Source organism: Thalia democratica, chromosome 9, assembly GCF_965202585.1.
Source record: "Thalia democratica chromosome 9, ktThaDemo2.hap1.1, whole genome shotgun sequence".
NCBI lineage: Eukaryota > Metazoa > Chordata > Thaliacea > Salpida > Salpidae > Thalia > Thalia democratica.
The window spans coordinates 35212660-35228840 of record NC_139173.1 but is presented as its reverse complement, the minus strand read 5'-3'; the positions used below and the strand labels follow the sequence as shown (position 1 = coordinate 35228840).

The window sequence follows — 16181 nt, the reverse complement described above, 5'->3', positions numbered from 1 at the left end:
AATCTCTCTTCGGAGTTGGCGCTCTGTTGGGAGCCGATTGAGTTCTTTTCTGTGAAAACATTTATTTGTTTGTTAACTATCTTTACTTTTTTCTAAATTGAAAATAAAACAGATTTTTTTACGAAAAGCAGTTTGCTAAAACCAATAGTTAAAAGAAAGAAATGAACAAACAAAAAATATAACAAAACATCGAATTAGTAAAAGAATCTGAATTTTTTAAAAAGTAAAAATTATTAGTTTTAAAAATTTCGTTTTGTTTTTCTATTTTAAAGATAAGTAATCAACAAAAACATGAAGTTTCAAATTTCGCGTAAAGTTGTTTTAATCATGTTTGCTTTAGACATACTACACCTTAAAATTTGAACAAACTTTAGCTTAAGGTAAAAGCTAAGTTATCAACTTTGTAGTCAATTTTTTTACACAACTAAAACAATAGAAATTTAAAATATTACTTACTTTAATGTTAATATTAGGTGAGTTTGTTCTTGATTTCATACTGGCGCGAGACTTAATACTCTGGTGTCTACTCTGTGAATAAAAAATATACATAATATAAATTTATGATCGTTTGAACAAAATAACATAAACTCAAGTATCCTAAACAATTAAACAATAATTTTTAAAATATCATATCATTACGTATTTGTGAATACACTTAAACATTATCAGCTGTGTACACATGTATGCAAAAGCATTTAGTAATGTTTTATGTAAGTTACAAATACATTATAAAAATTCCAACCACTTGGTTGTACAACGGAGAAGACGGAGATTTTCTGCTTGAAATGCTGGAAACTTTTCTCGAATAAAATGAATTCCTGTGAAAATAGTGTTCAGTTATACTTGAGCTTGAGAGAGTGTTAAAACTTCTCAAAAACTTGAACATCTTGTTTTAGAAATACTCCATGTTGACCATATTTGAAAGAAGTATATAGAAAAAATAAATTAATTAATAGTTTAAAACTGAAATTTTTATGAATATGATTAACATATTACATACTAATATTAAAATTTTATTACCAAACTAGTATGAACTATTTATACACAATCATATTTACAAAACTTATAAAGATTAGTGCGCTTAAGTGCATATGTATACTTATTTTTTGAAGAATGGCAATTTAAGCTGTCACTCGAGAAAATAATTGCAACATTTCAAAATGCGTTGAAACATATGCGCTTACGTGAGTTGACTATTAAAAAAATATTTTTTATTTTTATCAAAAAAATAAAATCAGTAAAAATAAAATAAAAGTTTTAGAAAATACTTTTTCACTTTTTTTTATTAACGTAAGCGCGTAAAAAAACACTTAGAAAAAACAACAAAGTTAACATCAAATATAAACATGACGTGGTTTGAGTTTGAGAAAATAATTAAATTGGGTATTTATTTTAAACATGTTCACTTAGAATTCAATGGGTAGTTTTTGAATAAAAGTTTCTAAACTATGTTTAAAGTTTTAAATAAGCAGTTGTGTTATTAAACGCTATACTTAAAAATGCTTAATCTACAACTATGCTTGAAAGTGATTTTGTTTAACTAAAAAATATATATTATACATGAAAGTTAAATACACTCATTACAGTTCACATTTGGAATAATTTAACCATACATTTATTACGGTTCAGAACTTACTATACTACAAAAATAAATCTAAGAAATAATTTATTACATTTAATGAAATAAAATAGCCCTTATCTAAACTGCCATGTTTTACGAACCTGTTAGATAGGGATCCAGATATTTTGTTATGAATCTGATCAGAATCGAACTGTCTCAACTTATCCCTTCCTGAGCATCTGAAAATAATATAGTATATTTATAAAAAAAAATGTTAACTAATATTTGAGTTATATTTTTGTATAATATATATAAAAATTTAAATTAAATTATAAAAAAACAACGTCAGTAAATCTTTTGTTTAAAAGATACAATAAAAGATAAATCTAATTAAAAACAGTTTAAATTTTTTTATTAGTTTGAGATTTAAAATTTAATCAGTTTTCACAAAATATCAGAACTAAATAAGCATATTTATTACATCAGTGCTTATTTATATTCAACCTAACAGACTATTATTATTATTATTCACAAAAAACATTAATTATTAATGTAACTGAGTATAAGATAAGTAAATAGTTTTGACAACTGTTAAAGTTTCTACATTCAAATTGTATTTTTTAAGTTTTTCATGCGTAAATTTAAATGCTTACAGAATTGCTTATTATATTGCTTATTAAATTATAAATTAAGTAGAGAAAAAAAAAATTAACTATTTGCAAATCCAAAACGTTCGATTATTATTATTTATTATTATTTTTTCTATTTAAAACTTAAAATCTCGTACAGAGCAGCTAAATTATTGCAGATTTTTACAACATACTTAAGTACTAAATGGTTTTTTGTATTATAAATATGTTCATTTTATGTATATTGTAACTGTTTAATTTTTAAGTTCTCATCTATTTGCAATTATCTTCGGAATTCGAGTTTATTTGTAATTAATATTTTTTCTGTTTTTTAAAGTTTTTTCATTGCAATTACTTTTTCAAACAAGGAACCTTAAATATCTAACTATTGAAAATTATGGTTAGTAGTACCAATAGTAAAACTGTTTAAGTTTGTTTACACAAATTTTGAAAGATAGTTGAGTTTTAATCATTTATTTAAAAAATACTTAAATCTAAACTTTGAATGTTTTTAAATATTTACAGATATGATTATCAATTAAGTTACATTTTATACAATTGTAAAAGTATATGTTGACTAAAGCTAAACACAACAAAATATACTTTTTACCTTCGAGTAAATTAAACATACATAAACCAACACGGAAGTAACATATAAAAAAAGTATAATAACAAAAGCTAATTTAAAAACATTTTTGTTTTAGTACAACATATGATCTATAAATACGTATGTTTATGTTTACACAGAGAAACATTCAAGCGCTATCAAGTATATAATCAGTACAAGCGAATACTTAACAAGTGGGGACGTAGCTCAGTGGTAGAGCGCAAGCCTTGCATTTTTGAGGCCCCGGGTTAGATCCCCGGCGTCTCCACATTTATGTCATGTTTTATAGTTAATTATTAACCAAATAAGTTTTAACTATTATTGATTAATGTAATTAAAACATATACTTCTATATTATGTACTTAAAAAAAGTAAGCAAACGTTTTATACAAGTTATTAGTAGCCAAATACTACATAGTTGTTATTAATTTATCAACATACGGTTAGTTATATTGAACTGTGTGACTAAAACATTTTATAATATATTATCCTGAATTTATGATAGTTTTATAGTTCATCAATGAAAAAATTGTTCCAAAAACAACTTAAGGCAGTGCTTCTGAAATGGGGTTCCGCGAAGCCTTTCGAAATTTAAAAAAGAAATTTTAAAGAAAAAAAATAAATAAATTATAAAACTTCAAAAAAAAATAGTACACATAAAATGGAAAACATATATAATTATAGCATTCATTGATCTGCTTAGTGTGTATCTAGTGGTAGAAATTTTAATAGGTATTCATTATTAATAGGTGTCCTGATTGCGCAAATTTTTTAAATTTTTTGAATTTCTATTTTTAGTGAAGTCATTAAAATACTGGTGTTATCACAAAAGCAAACAATGTAGGAGCGATCAAAACAAATTCTAAATGTTTACACAGTAAAACTAAATAAAAGATCTTTATCGGAAACTTATTACTGGTATATTATATTGTTTCAAATGCTGTAAAAATGTTTAAAAAGATGTCTATTAGCTTGATTTAAAATTTAATATGTATAAAAGCTTATTTTCTACTTAAAAAATGTTACTATAATGAAATGAAATGTGTCGAAAATTATTTCATCAGCAAGGGTTTAGAGTGGAATAAATGTGTGGGCATTTGTACTGACGGTGCAGCGTCTATGACTGGGTCCAAAAATGGTGTAGTGAGGAAAATAAAGGATAAAGCAGTTGAAGCTAAATGGATACATTGTTTTTTACATAGAGAAAATTTGGCAACAAAACATCTTCCTTCTTGATTACAAGAATTTCTCTCAGCGTCGATTAAAACTGGTAATTTTATAAAGAAAAGTGACACAAAGGCCAGATGTTTCAAAAACTCATGTGAAAGTCTAGATGCTGACCATCTGCGACTTCTTTATCACAACGAAGTTCGCTGGCTGTCGAAGGGGCAGACGCTGGTTCGTCTCGTTGAATTAAAGAAGCAGGTGTTCACCCAGTAAGCAATGGTTAGCAAAGGTTAGCAATGGTAATTTTGCGATGTTTCACCGGTTTGATGAGGTCCATGAAAAATGCATAGAATTCAACTTCTCTGACGAAGTATACAACCATCTTGATCTTTTGTCTATAAAGTTTCAAAGTTATTTTCCTGAAGATGTACGCATCGGAAATTTATGGATTTTGAATCCTTTTATGTGTGATATTGCTTCAGAAGAAGTAAATCTTCCTACAGATACAGAAAACGAATTGCTGCAACTATCTGAAGATAGCAATTTAAAATTGAGTTTCAAAGGGAAGGAGTTTTTAGATTTTTGGATATGTGCAATTTCAAAGTACCCCGTCTTAGCAAAGCGTGTAGTAAAATTTATTTTACCATTCATCACCACTTATCTTTGCGAGTCCGTCTATTCCGCATGTAACAGACATTAAAAAGAAGCAAATAAACTTAATGCTGACTCCAACCTTATCTGTCTGTCTCCGTCCCACTCTATCCAAAATCCAGCCACACATTGACATGCTTGTTGCTAAGAGACAAGTTCAAACTTCGCACTAAATGTTTTTTATTTATTTTTTGTTAGGCATCTTACCCGTTTATTACAGTAATCTGTGAATTTGATTAGGTTCATGTTCATTTCGTTATTGTTTGTAGCTCTCATTTTGTTTTTAGTATGCAAGGAAAGATTTTTATGACGTTGCGATATTATCATGTTTGTTTTCGTTTACTTATTATAGAATCATAAAATACCTAATGCCTCTGGCGCACTTTGAGTTTGACTCGACTTAATACTATTACAATCGGTATGATTTCTAACAATGATATAGTTTTGCTGAAAAACTAGTTTTTCACTGAAATTCTATTGTTTTCTGTAGGTAATATTATATTAAACATTTTATGTAAAATTAAATTAGGGGTTCCGCGGAAAAGTTGAACTTTGGAAAAGGGTTCCGCCACTAGAAAAAGGTTCAGAAGCACTGACTTAAGGTATAACTTTTATAATTAAAACGAAGTATCACTCATTAATATCTTTTATAGTTTTTTATAGCAAAAATTAAAAGTAAAACTAAATATGAAACATATTTTTTAAAAGTTTGTTATAGTATTATTAGCACTTGTAACAAACTATAAAATCTATAAATTACAACGTATGTTTACTATTTATATATTTTGAAGGATGCAAGGTAAGGAAAGTTTTTAATAAAGTTTTGTAAACAATGCTTTAAAAATTAAAAGATTAATTTAACAAAGTTATAAAATTTTCAAGCGTTTTAGACTATGATTTGCATTTAACCAAAGCATGAGACCAGTAGATTAAAAAACACGAGCTAGAAAATGAAATATAAGATAACATAAATAAACAAAATCGTGATCAGTTAAGGAAATACAAAAGCAGTTAAATAAAAAAAAACAGTTAAGTGAAATACTATACCCGAAAAATGAAAAAAAAACGTAATAACTAAAGGAAACATAAACTATTTAAATAATTAAAAAACCCTTAGTTGAAATATGAGACCACTAAAAAAATTTAAAACGTGACTAGTTTTAGTATATACGAGCAGTAAAATTATCAAATAAACGCCAAATATAATACAAGCTAAAAACTTACCATAACTTTTGTGGTTGACTTTAACTTTTATTTTAAACATTCCTTTAAGCAAAAACACTTGAAAAATGCGAAACTTAAGTAAACAGTAAAAAAAAAATATTAGTTCATTCACTGCAACAATTAAATTCATTGTAGTACTTTTTACCCTAAACACTCAACTGTTACTAACTTAAGATATATGGACAATGGTTGATTTTTATAATGTCAAGTTTTCAAACAACTCGAAACTTTATGATTTTAATAGTTATAATACATTTGCGTAAGTTTATTTTTTATGGTTTAGTTTTTTTTCAACCTCGTAAAATAAAGGTAGAGTTTTCAAAAAAAAAAAAAATTATAAGTAACTTAGAAAACTTTATTTTGGCCACGTATGAAGTGTTTCTTTAGCTCGATTTGATTAAATTGTAGTCTAGATTTTTGTTATGTGTTTTTATTAGAAAATTATTTTTTAAAATCAGAACTTGACTTTAAAACTTTAAAAAGTTTAAAAAATAAACTTAGTGTATTACCTATGTAAAAAAACAACTGCTACTTTATAATTTATAGTTTTAGTAGTAACAGCTTTTACAAAAACAATTTATTTATAGATTTAATGGTACACTTATAACAGTTAAAGTTTCAAAATTAAAAATCAACTTTTAAGTTTCATTATTCTTTGGTCAAAACATTAACTTTGTAACAAACTTTTAATTAACGACAATAACATAAAATAAGTGTTGCACATAAAAAAGTTTTTCGTTAACTTTTTTTTTCGAACAAAAAGTTTTTGCTCATGAGTTAAATTAAATTCAGTGGATTATTATAGAAACAAAATTAGCATATAAAATCTTCTTGCAATATAATAAAAAATAGTTCATATCATCTTGGTTGTTTTCTATGTGTCGTATAAATGTATATCTAATTGCCTGTATGAGTTATCATGAACTTTATGTTGTACTTTTTGCAATCAGTTTTCATACTTACTTGCTTTGAATAAAAAAAAGACTATGGTATTTAATTTTATTTTTTTACTAGTTTTCTTTGACAAACTAACAAATTAATGCAAAATTTACATAATGAGGTTTTATTAAAAAAATAGTTATCCAAAAAGATTTTTTTTATTTTAGTCGTTTAACTTTATTCTACTTTGTGAAAAAAAAACTTTTAATTCAAGTTTAAAAACGTTTAAAGTTTATTGTTTTATGCTTACTACGTTTCTATAATAAAAAAATAAAAATTCTATGTATTTAACAAATACTTAGTTGATCCAGAACTTGTATATAAAATTTAGCTTTATATATATATATATATATATATATATAATAAGGTTAATGTTTAAACTTAAACACTTTCAACTGAGCCCACTTGAAGGGCTTTTAAATAATTTATTGAAATGGCGATTTTAAAAATTCTGGAACATATGTTTCATAAAGCTTTAATTTTTCATAAAGCTTTAATCATCAGCCAGTTAAATTCAAAATAAAAAGCACTGTACTAAACAAAGATACAAAAGTTATGCAAAAAAAAAAAAACAGTATGACGTAATATTGTACATTACAAATATTCAGTACAAAAATCGATCTACCTTCTAACTAATGAAACAACTAAAATTAACGAAAACAACAGTTAATTGACTATAAAATGCTTCAAAATTTGTTGTGTTTTAAGAGAAGCTTTTTTATATGTCGACAAGACGATATAAATTCGCTCCTCTTATTTAAACAACCTTCCTTTTTTAACGCATACATAACGGCTGTTGATTCTTTTAAGCACAGCCTACAAACAGGGTTGTTACCATCTGCTATTGGCTGTGCTCTTTTTATCACCTCCCAAGTTAATTTAAAATCAATGTTTTTGCGCTTAAGGCCGCAAACATACTTCGAAAGCTCAGTTTCATTTTCGTATACACCACCTTTAAAGGATTTTTTATGGTTGGCATACCGAAATCTGAATTGAGTGGAACATAAGCTGATGTAGAACTTCTTTTCAAAGTCAGAGTTAACTGTTGCCTTGTAAATAATGTTCTCTGACCGGCAATTGCCCCCCTTCAAATTGTATTTACAGCCACCGGCGCAATTACACTGATTTTTGATTGAATTACTTTTGTTTAAAATCCTTTGATTATGTGACTTAATTAATCTCTCCAAATTCGCCATACATGAATAACTGATTCGCATATTATGTTTGTTAAATATCTTTGATAATGGGTTATTTTTGTTGAAATGTTTTTTTACTAGATTTATAAATTCTCTGCCGATGTTTGTTTTAACTGAAGTACAGAATGGGGGATTATACCAAATTATATTTCGCTTTCTTTTACTTTTTTTGGTCGTTTTGTTTTTTTGCTCCGTTGTTTCAAAATTAAGTTTATCATTGTAACTGCATTTTTTCATTATTAGTTTGTAATCTTGTTTGGTCTTTAAAAAGTTTTCTTCGTTGCTTGATCTTTTATTTAAACGTTTATTAATTATTTTTGGTATTTGGTTTATAATATTTTTTGGGTGGCTAGAATATTTATTTATATACATAATTTTTGCGTTTTGCTTTTTATAAGGCATATAGGAGAGATCATGCAAGTTGAGCTTCACATCCAGGTAGTCAGTCGTCAACATTGGTGATTCAATAGTGACTCTTAACCCCATAGACTTGAAAAAGGCGTGCGTTTGTTTTTTTAGCCTTTCAACTATAAAGCTAGAAGAATTGGGCAGTACAGCTAGACCATCGTCCCTGTACAACCCAACTCTTTCTAAACCAAAGATATTCTTCAACCCATCTAACAAAAAAAGACCTACTAATTCACATAGCTCTGCACCCATGAACGATCCCTGCGCTACATCAAAAAGAGAGCTCAAGTTATTTGCTCTCTTCTTTTGCCACAGGTTTCCTTGTTCATAAAGTACTGATTTACATGCGTTTTTTATTAGACTTAAGTCTTCAGTAGGTACTTAGTATAAATACCAGCAAATTTTAGTGATTTTATTACCAATTCTTCGCTGATAGAAGGATAAAAATCGACTACATCAAACTTAAAAAAGCTGTACGTTTGTTTTTCCAAACCAGTGAACCAATTTAAGACTTGGTCTGTATCAGTCCACTGCATAAGTTTAGATTTTAAACGCACAGACTTATTAATGCAGTGAATCTTAACCTTAACTATGCGACCTACGTCGGACTTAGAAGTATTAATCAATCTACATTTGGGATGTGTCAAAAAAATAGTATATATATATATATATTATGGTTAGTAGTACCAATAGTAAAACTTTTTAAGTTTGTTTACATTAATTTTGAAAGATAGATGAGTTTTAATCATTTATTTAAAAAATACTTAAATCTAAACTTTGAATGTTTTTATATATTTACAGATATGATTATCAGTTAAGTTACATTTTATACAATTGCAAAAGTATAAGTTGATTAAAGTTAAACACAACAAAATATACTTTTTACCTTTTGAGTAAATTAAACACACATAAACCAACACGGAAGTAACATATAAAAAAAGTATAATAACAAAAGCTAATTTAAAAACATTTTTGTTTTAGTATAACATATGATCTATAAATACGTATGTTTATGTTTACACAGAGAAACATTAAAGCGCTTTTTAGTATATAATCAGTACAAGCGAATACTTAACAATTGGGGACGTAGCTCAGTGGTAGAGCGCAAGCTTTGCATGTTTGAGGCCCCGGGTTCGATCCCCGGCGTCTCCACGTTTTTGTCATGTTTGTAGTTAAGCATTAACCAAATAAATTTTAACTATTGTTGATTAATGTAATTAAAACATATACTTCTATATTATGTCCCTATAAAAAGTAAGCAAACGTTTTATACAAGTTATTAATAGCTAAATACTACATATTTATAGTTCTTATGAATTTATCAACATACGGTTAGTTATATTAAACTGTGTGACTAAAACAATTTATGATATATTATCCTGAATTTATGACAATTTTATAATTCATTAATGAAAAAATTGTTTCAACAACAACTTATGGTATAACTTTAATAATTAAAACGAAATATTTATAATTAATATCTTTTATAGTTTTTATAGCAACAATTAAAAGTAAAACTAAATATGAAACATATTTTTTTAAAGTTTGTTATTCTATTATTAGCACCTGTAACAAACTTTAAAATCTATAAATTACAACGTATTTTTACTATTTATATGTTTTGAAGGATGCAAGGTAAGGAAAATTTTTAATAAAGTTTTGTAAATATTACTTTAAAAATTTAAAGATTAATATAACACAGTTATGAAATTTTCAAGCACTTTAGACTATGATTGGCATTTAACCGAAGCATGAGACCAGTATAATAAAAAGTACAAGCTAGTAAAACGAAATATAAGATCACATAAATAAACAAAAACGTGATCAGTTAAGGAAATACAAAAGCAGTTAAATAAAAAAAAAACAGTTAAGTGAAATACTATACCCGAAAAATGGAAAAAAAAACGTGATAACTAAAGGAAAAATAAACCAGTTAAATAATTAAAAAACCCTTAGTTGAAATATGAGACCACTAAAAAAATTTGAAACGTGACTAGCTGAAGTATATACGACCAGTAAAATTATCAAAAACACGTGAAATATAATACAAGTTAAAAACTTACCGCAACTTTTATGGTTGACTTTAACTTTTGTTTTGAACATTCCTTTAAGCAGAAGCACTTGAAAAACGCAAAACTTAAGTAAACAGTAAAAAAAAAAATATTAGTTCATTCACTGCAACAATTAAATTCATTGTAGTACTTTTTACCCTAAACACTCAAACTATTACTAACTTAAAATATATGTACAATGGTTGATTTTTATAATGTCAAGTTTTCAAACAATTCGAAACTTTATGATTTTTTTAGTTATTATCATTTGCGTAATGTTATCATTTTTTATTATATCATTTGCGTAAGTTTATTAACCTCGTAAAATATAAGGTAGAGTTTTCAAGAATAAAAAACATATATAACTAACTTAGAAAATTTTATTTTGGTCACGTTTGAAAATTGTTAGCAAGTGTTTCCTTAGCTCGATTTGATAAAATTGTAGTCTAGATTTTTGTTATGTGTATTTATTAGACAAGTATACTTTTAAATCAAAACTTGATTTAAAACTTTAAAAAGTTTGAAAATAAGTTTATTATATTAGCTATGTAAAAACAACTGTTACTTTATAGTTTTATTTTTAGTAAGAACAGCTTTTACAAAAATATTTTATTTTATAGATTTTTCGCTACTTTTGTTTAAGTTTCAAAATTAAAAATCAACTTTTAAGTTTTATTATTCTTTGGTCAAAACATTAATTTTGTAAAAAGCTTTTAACGAACGACAATAACATAAAATAAAGTGTTGCACATACTTTAACACAAAAACGCTTTCCATTAACTTATTTTTTTCGAACAAAAAGTTCTTGCTCATGAGATAAATTAATATGCACTGGATTACTATTAAAACAAAATTATCATATAAAAGCTTCATGCAATTAAATAAAAATTAGTTCATATCATTATGGTTGTTTTCTATGTGTCGTATAAATGTAGTATCTAATTGCCTGTATGAGTTATCATGAACTTTATGTTGTACTTTTTGCAATCAGATTTCATACTTACTTGCTTTGAATGAAAAAAAGACTCTTTTGTTATGGTATTTAATTTTTTTTTTTTACTAGTTTTCTTTGACAAACAAACAAATTAATGCAATATTAACATAATGAGGTTTTATTAAAAAAACAGTTTTCCAAAAACATTTTTTTTATTTTATTCGTTTAGCTTTGTTCTACTTTGTAATAAAAAAAAAATTAGTTGAAGTTTAAAAACGCTTAAAGTTTATTGTTTTATGCTTTCTACGTTTCTATATTAAAAAGATAAAAATTTTACGTACTTAACAAATACTTAGTTGTATCTAGAACTTGTATATTGAATTTAGTTTTATGTTCTCCTAAACTTAGCAAAACGTTGCATGGCGTTAAAGTTTTCAACTAAAAACGCTACTCATCCCTACTATACAAAAGTAGGCTATAAAAGTTTGATGTAAGTAGTTTTTGCGAGTCAGCTCTGCTACTTTGTTTTAAGTTATTATCAAACTTATTGGCAGTTCCAATTTATTGAGACTGTATGTTGCTATAGTCCTTCGAGTTCCAACGAGTAAAACTAATTTTATTTTCATTTCTTTTTCTTTTTTTTTCAGAGCTTTTACAAAGAATAATTTAGTTTTTAAAATAAACTCTGTTAGCTGAACAGTAATAATGAAGTTGCTGAACAAAAACTTTCTTTGCGAACAATAAAATGAACTTTTAAATTTGAAGTTATTCCAAAGCGCGTTGGTCCAGCAGATACGTGCATTATTAATGTGATCAAATACTTTTCTACCTTTGTTTTTATATCTAATCTTATTTTTGCTGTTGTGTTTTCTACTGAAGTTGACATGAAAACACCGCTTTTTGTTCCGATCGTAACAAACTATAACTAAGTAAATACTTATTTTCGTTTAAGTAACTTATGATGTTTCTATATTCCAAATATTGAACACTTTCGGATAACACCTGAACCATAAAGTTTAAAATGTTAAAGGCCCTTTGTTAATATAGTAAAACTAAATCATATTAAATAAGTTGAGCTAACAACCAGAATTTTTTGAATTACAATAAATATAAAAATAATAAGAAAGTTTATTCTATTCACTTAGTTCTTGAAAAGTAAGTAGCTTTTAAAAAAGTAGTCTAAAATTTTCTTACAAATAAAAAAATATTAATAAAACTGACTGTATTTAAAAATTAAATATTCTGTTTTAACTGAGCATTCTTGTTTTTGTTGTTATACAAACATAAAACTACAGCTTAAGAATGTTTTTGTAAAGCGTAAAAGTACTTTTTCCCAAGAACTTCTTGCGTTTTTGTTTGTTTTTCTACAAATTTATTTCGCTTAGAGTAGACACAAAGTGTGCCTAGAAAAACTTTGAACTCAGTTAAATGAACGGATATCTAAGTTCTAATCATTTTGTGCTTCTACTAGATATTTTTGTAAAATTTTCATCGTATACAAAAACTTAATAAAAGGTTTTTTTTTCACAGCATCAAGAGTCTCACAAAAAAAATATAGTTGAATAACTTAAGGCGTACTGGACAGTGTACATTAACTACCCTTTCAACGATTAATATCATACTATGAAAAGACTGTTTATTTATTATTAGAATAGTAGCCATACATTTTAGCAGTTTTTGCCCTTATGGTGTTTCATTAGTTATAACGTTGGAGACAAACTAGCCCTTGAACTACTTTTTCCAACAATTATTCATTAGTACAACACTTTGTGATGTTAAATAAAGTTTAGCTTTAAATGAGCACATTGCTAATTTTTAAAGTACAATAGATGGTGATATTTTTTTTTTAATTTACAAGACTATGAAAAACTAAAATAATTATAACTTATTGCGGAAATTCTACAATTTAACAAAAAATGTATTTCGTTTATCTCAGTTGGTTTGACTTTTGTTCATCTATTAGTTTTCCTTCATCTATCAATTGATAATCTTTATACTTAAAATGTTTTACAATTAGGTTCTTTAAATATGCAACTTAAGACTTTTCCCTTCAAATCTGACTAATTCATCCTAATACTTTAATTTTTAAACTTCCGTTTAATGTCGCTACAGAGATTTTAAATCTAAATTATTTAAGAGAGTTTAAAAAAATACTCTGTTAAATTTTTAAACGACTGTATTTAGATAAAAGGGTTAGTTGTCTTTTCAGAGCGATCATTATAATGCTGTAATTTTTTCTTTATACTCCATAGATAAAATGCATTATAAATTATTTGCATAGAAGCTATTAAAGTTTAAAACTAAATGATAAACACCAAACACTTAATTATATTTTTTGAATATAAATCATCGTAGTACTTTACAAAGTCAGTTTATTACCTATCAAACAACAGTAAAAAATGACAAAGTACAATTTTATTAAGAAAATGAATTTCGTTCATTCAGCTTTTTGTCGTTGGACCTCCGGTTCTGAAAACGGACCTAAAATGTTTATTAAATTTTATTAAAATATAAAATAAACAAATAAAATATTCATGTTCTATATAAAGTCATATTAGTACTTCTACTAAAAACATAATAACTATACCATACTATTTTTTTTCTTTTGATTGAGTTGTTTTACAAGTTTTGAACTAAATTAAAACAAAAATCAAGCTTAAACCATTTTAGTTCAATATAAATAGTTCAAGAAGTTAAGTAACTTAATGTATCTAACAAAAAGCAAAGTAGATGAGTTAGTAACATCCTCGTACTCTCACAATAAATATGATCTAAAATTCAAAACTCTTTACAGTACCAACACTTTTTGTTGTTACTATAAAAACATCAACTGTGTTTTGAATAATAATCTTATAGAAACTTAAACATATTTGTTTATGTTGTAACCTACAAGCAAATAGACTTTAAAGTTTAAGAATTTTTGTTTAAAATTGCAAAATACCAACCCTTATAGTGTTTTCACTCAAACCAAGCTGATATGACAAATATTTTAACTCATCGTTAGATGGAGTTGTATTTGTAAACTGGTAGTAGTTGTCCATCGCCGCTGTCTGCCAGCTAGTAAATATCGTGCGGGTTTTCCTCGGTTTTTTATAAATTTTCCCTATAAATAATCAAAAAAATTATTTGAAGTTTATTTTAAACATATACAATTTACTACAAAGCAATCCAGGTAAATACTTAAGTAATTATTTGTAGACTTTAAAAATAAATTTACTTATTTGGAATTGTTAACACACCGTTAAAAGTCTTGTGACGTTCGCTCTGTTCAACTACAGTATGTGAACTACTCTGTATTGGTTCTCGTTCAATTTGTTGTACCCGACTTGAAGTGCTAAATTGGGTTAGTTCCTGTACATCCTGATCTTGTTGTTTTTGAGTGGTACTCTGTTGTAATTCCTGCGCAACATTTTGTACATACTCCATTTTAACGCTCCTGTTTTCCACATCTTTAGCATTCGTTTGTCCTACAAAGAAAAGATGAGTCATGAAGTATTTTTAATTGAGTAAATGTGAGTTGTTGAAAAATAGTAATAAGCAAAAACTCAAACAAACCATTTGTATTATTGGACCTCATTTCGGCCGTGTTGCCCTGGCTTTCATTACTGGTTGATTCAACTCGAGGTTGGAGCTGGATAGTTGTTGGTGGATTCTCTAAGATTGTTGGCCTTGTTGGGTTGCGATTTTTTGTGGGTGGCTTTAAAAAGTTGTAAGCTGCATTGTAGGGACCAAATCTTTTTGTTTTCTGAAAGACCTGCTAAACAAAAAGGTTAGTTAAGATATTTAATAACATTTTTATATTACTTAGTTTCCCTACAAAAACACTAAAAAGTTGTAAAACATAAAAAACTAACTAAACAGATTTAGACAAAAATTATTAACGCTTACCTTAGAACTAGACGGGAGTAGCGGTCTTTGCCTGCTAATCAGATCACTGAATGTAGATGCTGATGGATCTTTTACCAATGGGCGAGCTGGAGCTGTTGCATCCTTTTCCGTGTTTTGCCTGAAAACTGGTCTTTTTATTCCGTAAGATGGTCTGGTCACTGGTAAAATATATTGAACAATTAAAAAACGAAGTAATTTAATCTTTGATACAGATTTAACTTCTAAAAGTCTTTACAACTTGAAGCAATTGTGTATAATGTAATTGTAAACCGTTAAATGTCTTGCGAAGTTCACTGGTTGTTCGATTTTGTGAACCAATTTGGATTGAACCTTGTTTATTCTGTTCTTGTTGGTTCCGATAGGCACATTGGTTTGGTTCTTGTTTTATTTGCATGTTTCCGACTTCAGTAGAAATTGCTTGTCCTTTAGAATAAAGTTTAATGAATTACTCTAGGTATATAAACTAAAACTAGCAAAAATATTATACAAAAATTGAAAAAAGCAAACATACCTTTTTGACTCCTGGAGCTCAATTCAGACACATTACCTGGATTAGCATTACTGGCCGGAGCTTGAGACTGGCTAGTTGATGGTGATTTGTTTAAACCTGTTTTACCCTTATATGGATGTGGATTTAAATTGCTATTAGATTCATTTGAAGAATTGACTCTCACACTTTGGGATTTTGGTATGACCTGTCAAAGTATCAACAGTTGAGTTTTGGTTTGTATGTTACACGATTTCTTTAGATAACATTCATTAATAAGACAGTTAAACTTTAAAGGTTAAACTCTAACCGGTGAACTGGAAGAATGTAGGTGATGGTTTGGTAAGCTGATTGGACCACTAGAAGTTGGTGGTCTGGTCACTGATCGTTCAGCACTGCTTGCTAGTTCTACTTGAGCTTGAGACTGGTCAGTTGATGG

At 27.0% G+C, this 16181-nt stretch overlaps 1 protein-coding gene and 2 non-coding genes across 3 annotated transcripts; all 3 read left to right on the top strand.

Annotated features, from left to right (window-relative positions):
• The first annotated feature begins 2993 nt into the window (after positions 1–2993).
• Trnaa-ugc (transfer RNA alanine (anticodon UGC)) lies at positions 2994–3065 on the top strand. Its single transcript has one exon. It is a non-coding gene; the product is annotated as a tRNA-Ala (tRNA).
• A 767-nt stretch (positions 3066–3832) lies between these two features.
• On the top strand, positions 3833–4237 carry LOC145845230 (SCAN domain-containing protein 3-like). The gene is made up of 2 exons (XM_082952651.1): positions 3833–3986; positions 4053–4237. The coding sequence occupies exons 1-2, from the start codon at positions 3833–3835 to the stop codon at positions 4235–4237; spliced, it is 339 nt and encodes a 112-aa protein (XP_082808777.1).
• A 5225-nt stretch (positions 4238–9462) lies between these two features.
• Trnaa-ugc (transfer RNA alanine (anticodon UGC)) lies at positions 9463–9534 on the top strand. Its single transcript has one exon. It is a non-coding gene; the product is annotated as a tRNA-Ala (tRNA).
• Positions 9535–16181: the final 6647 nt, after the last annotated feature.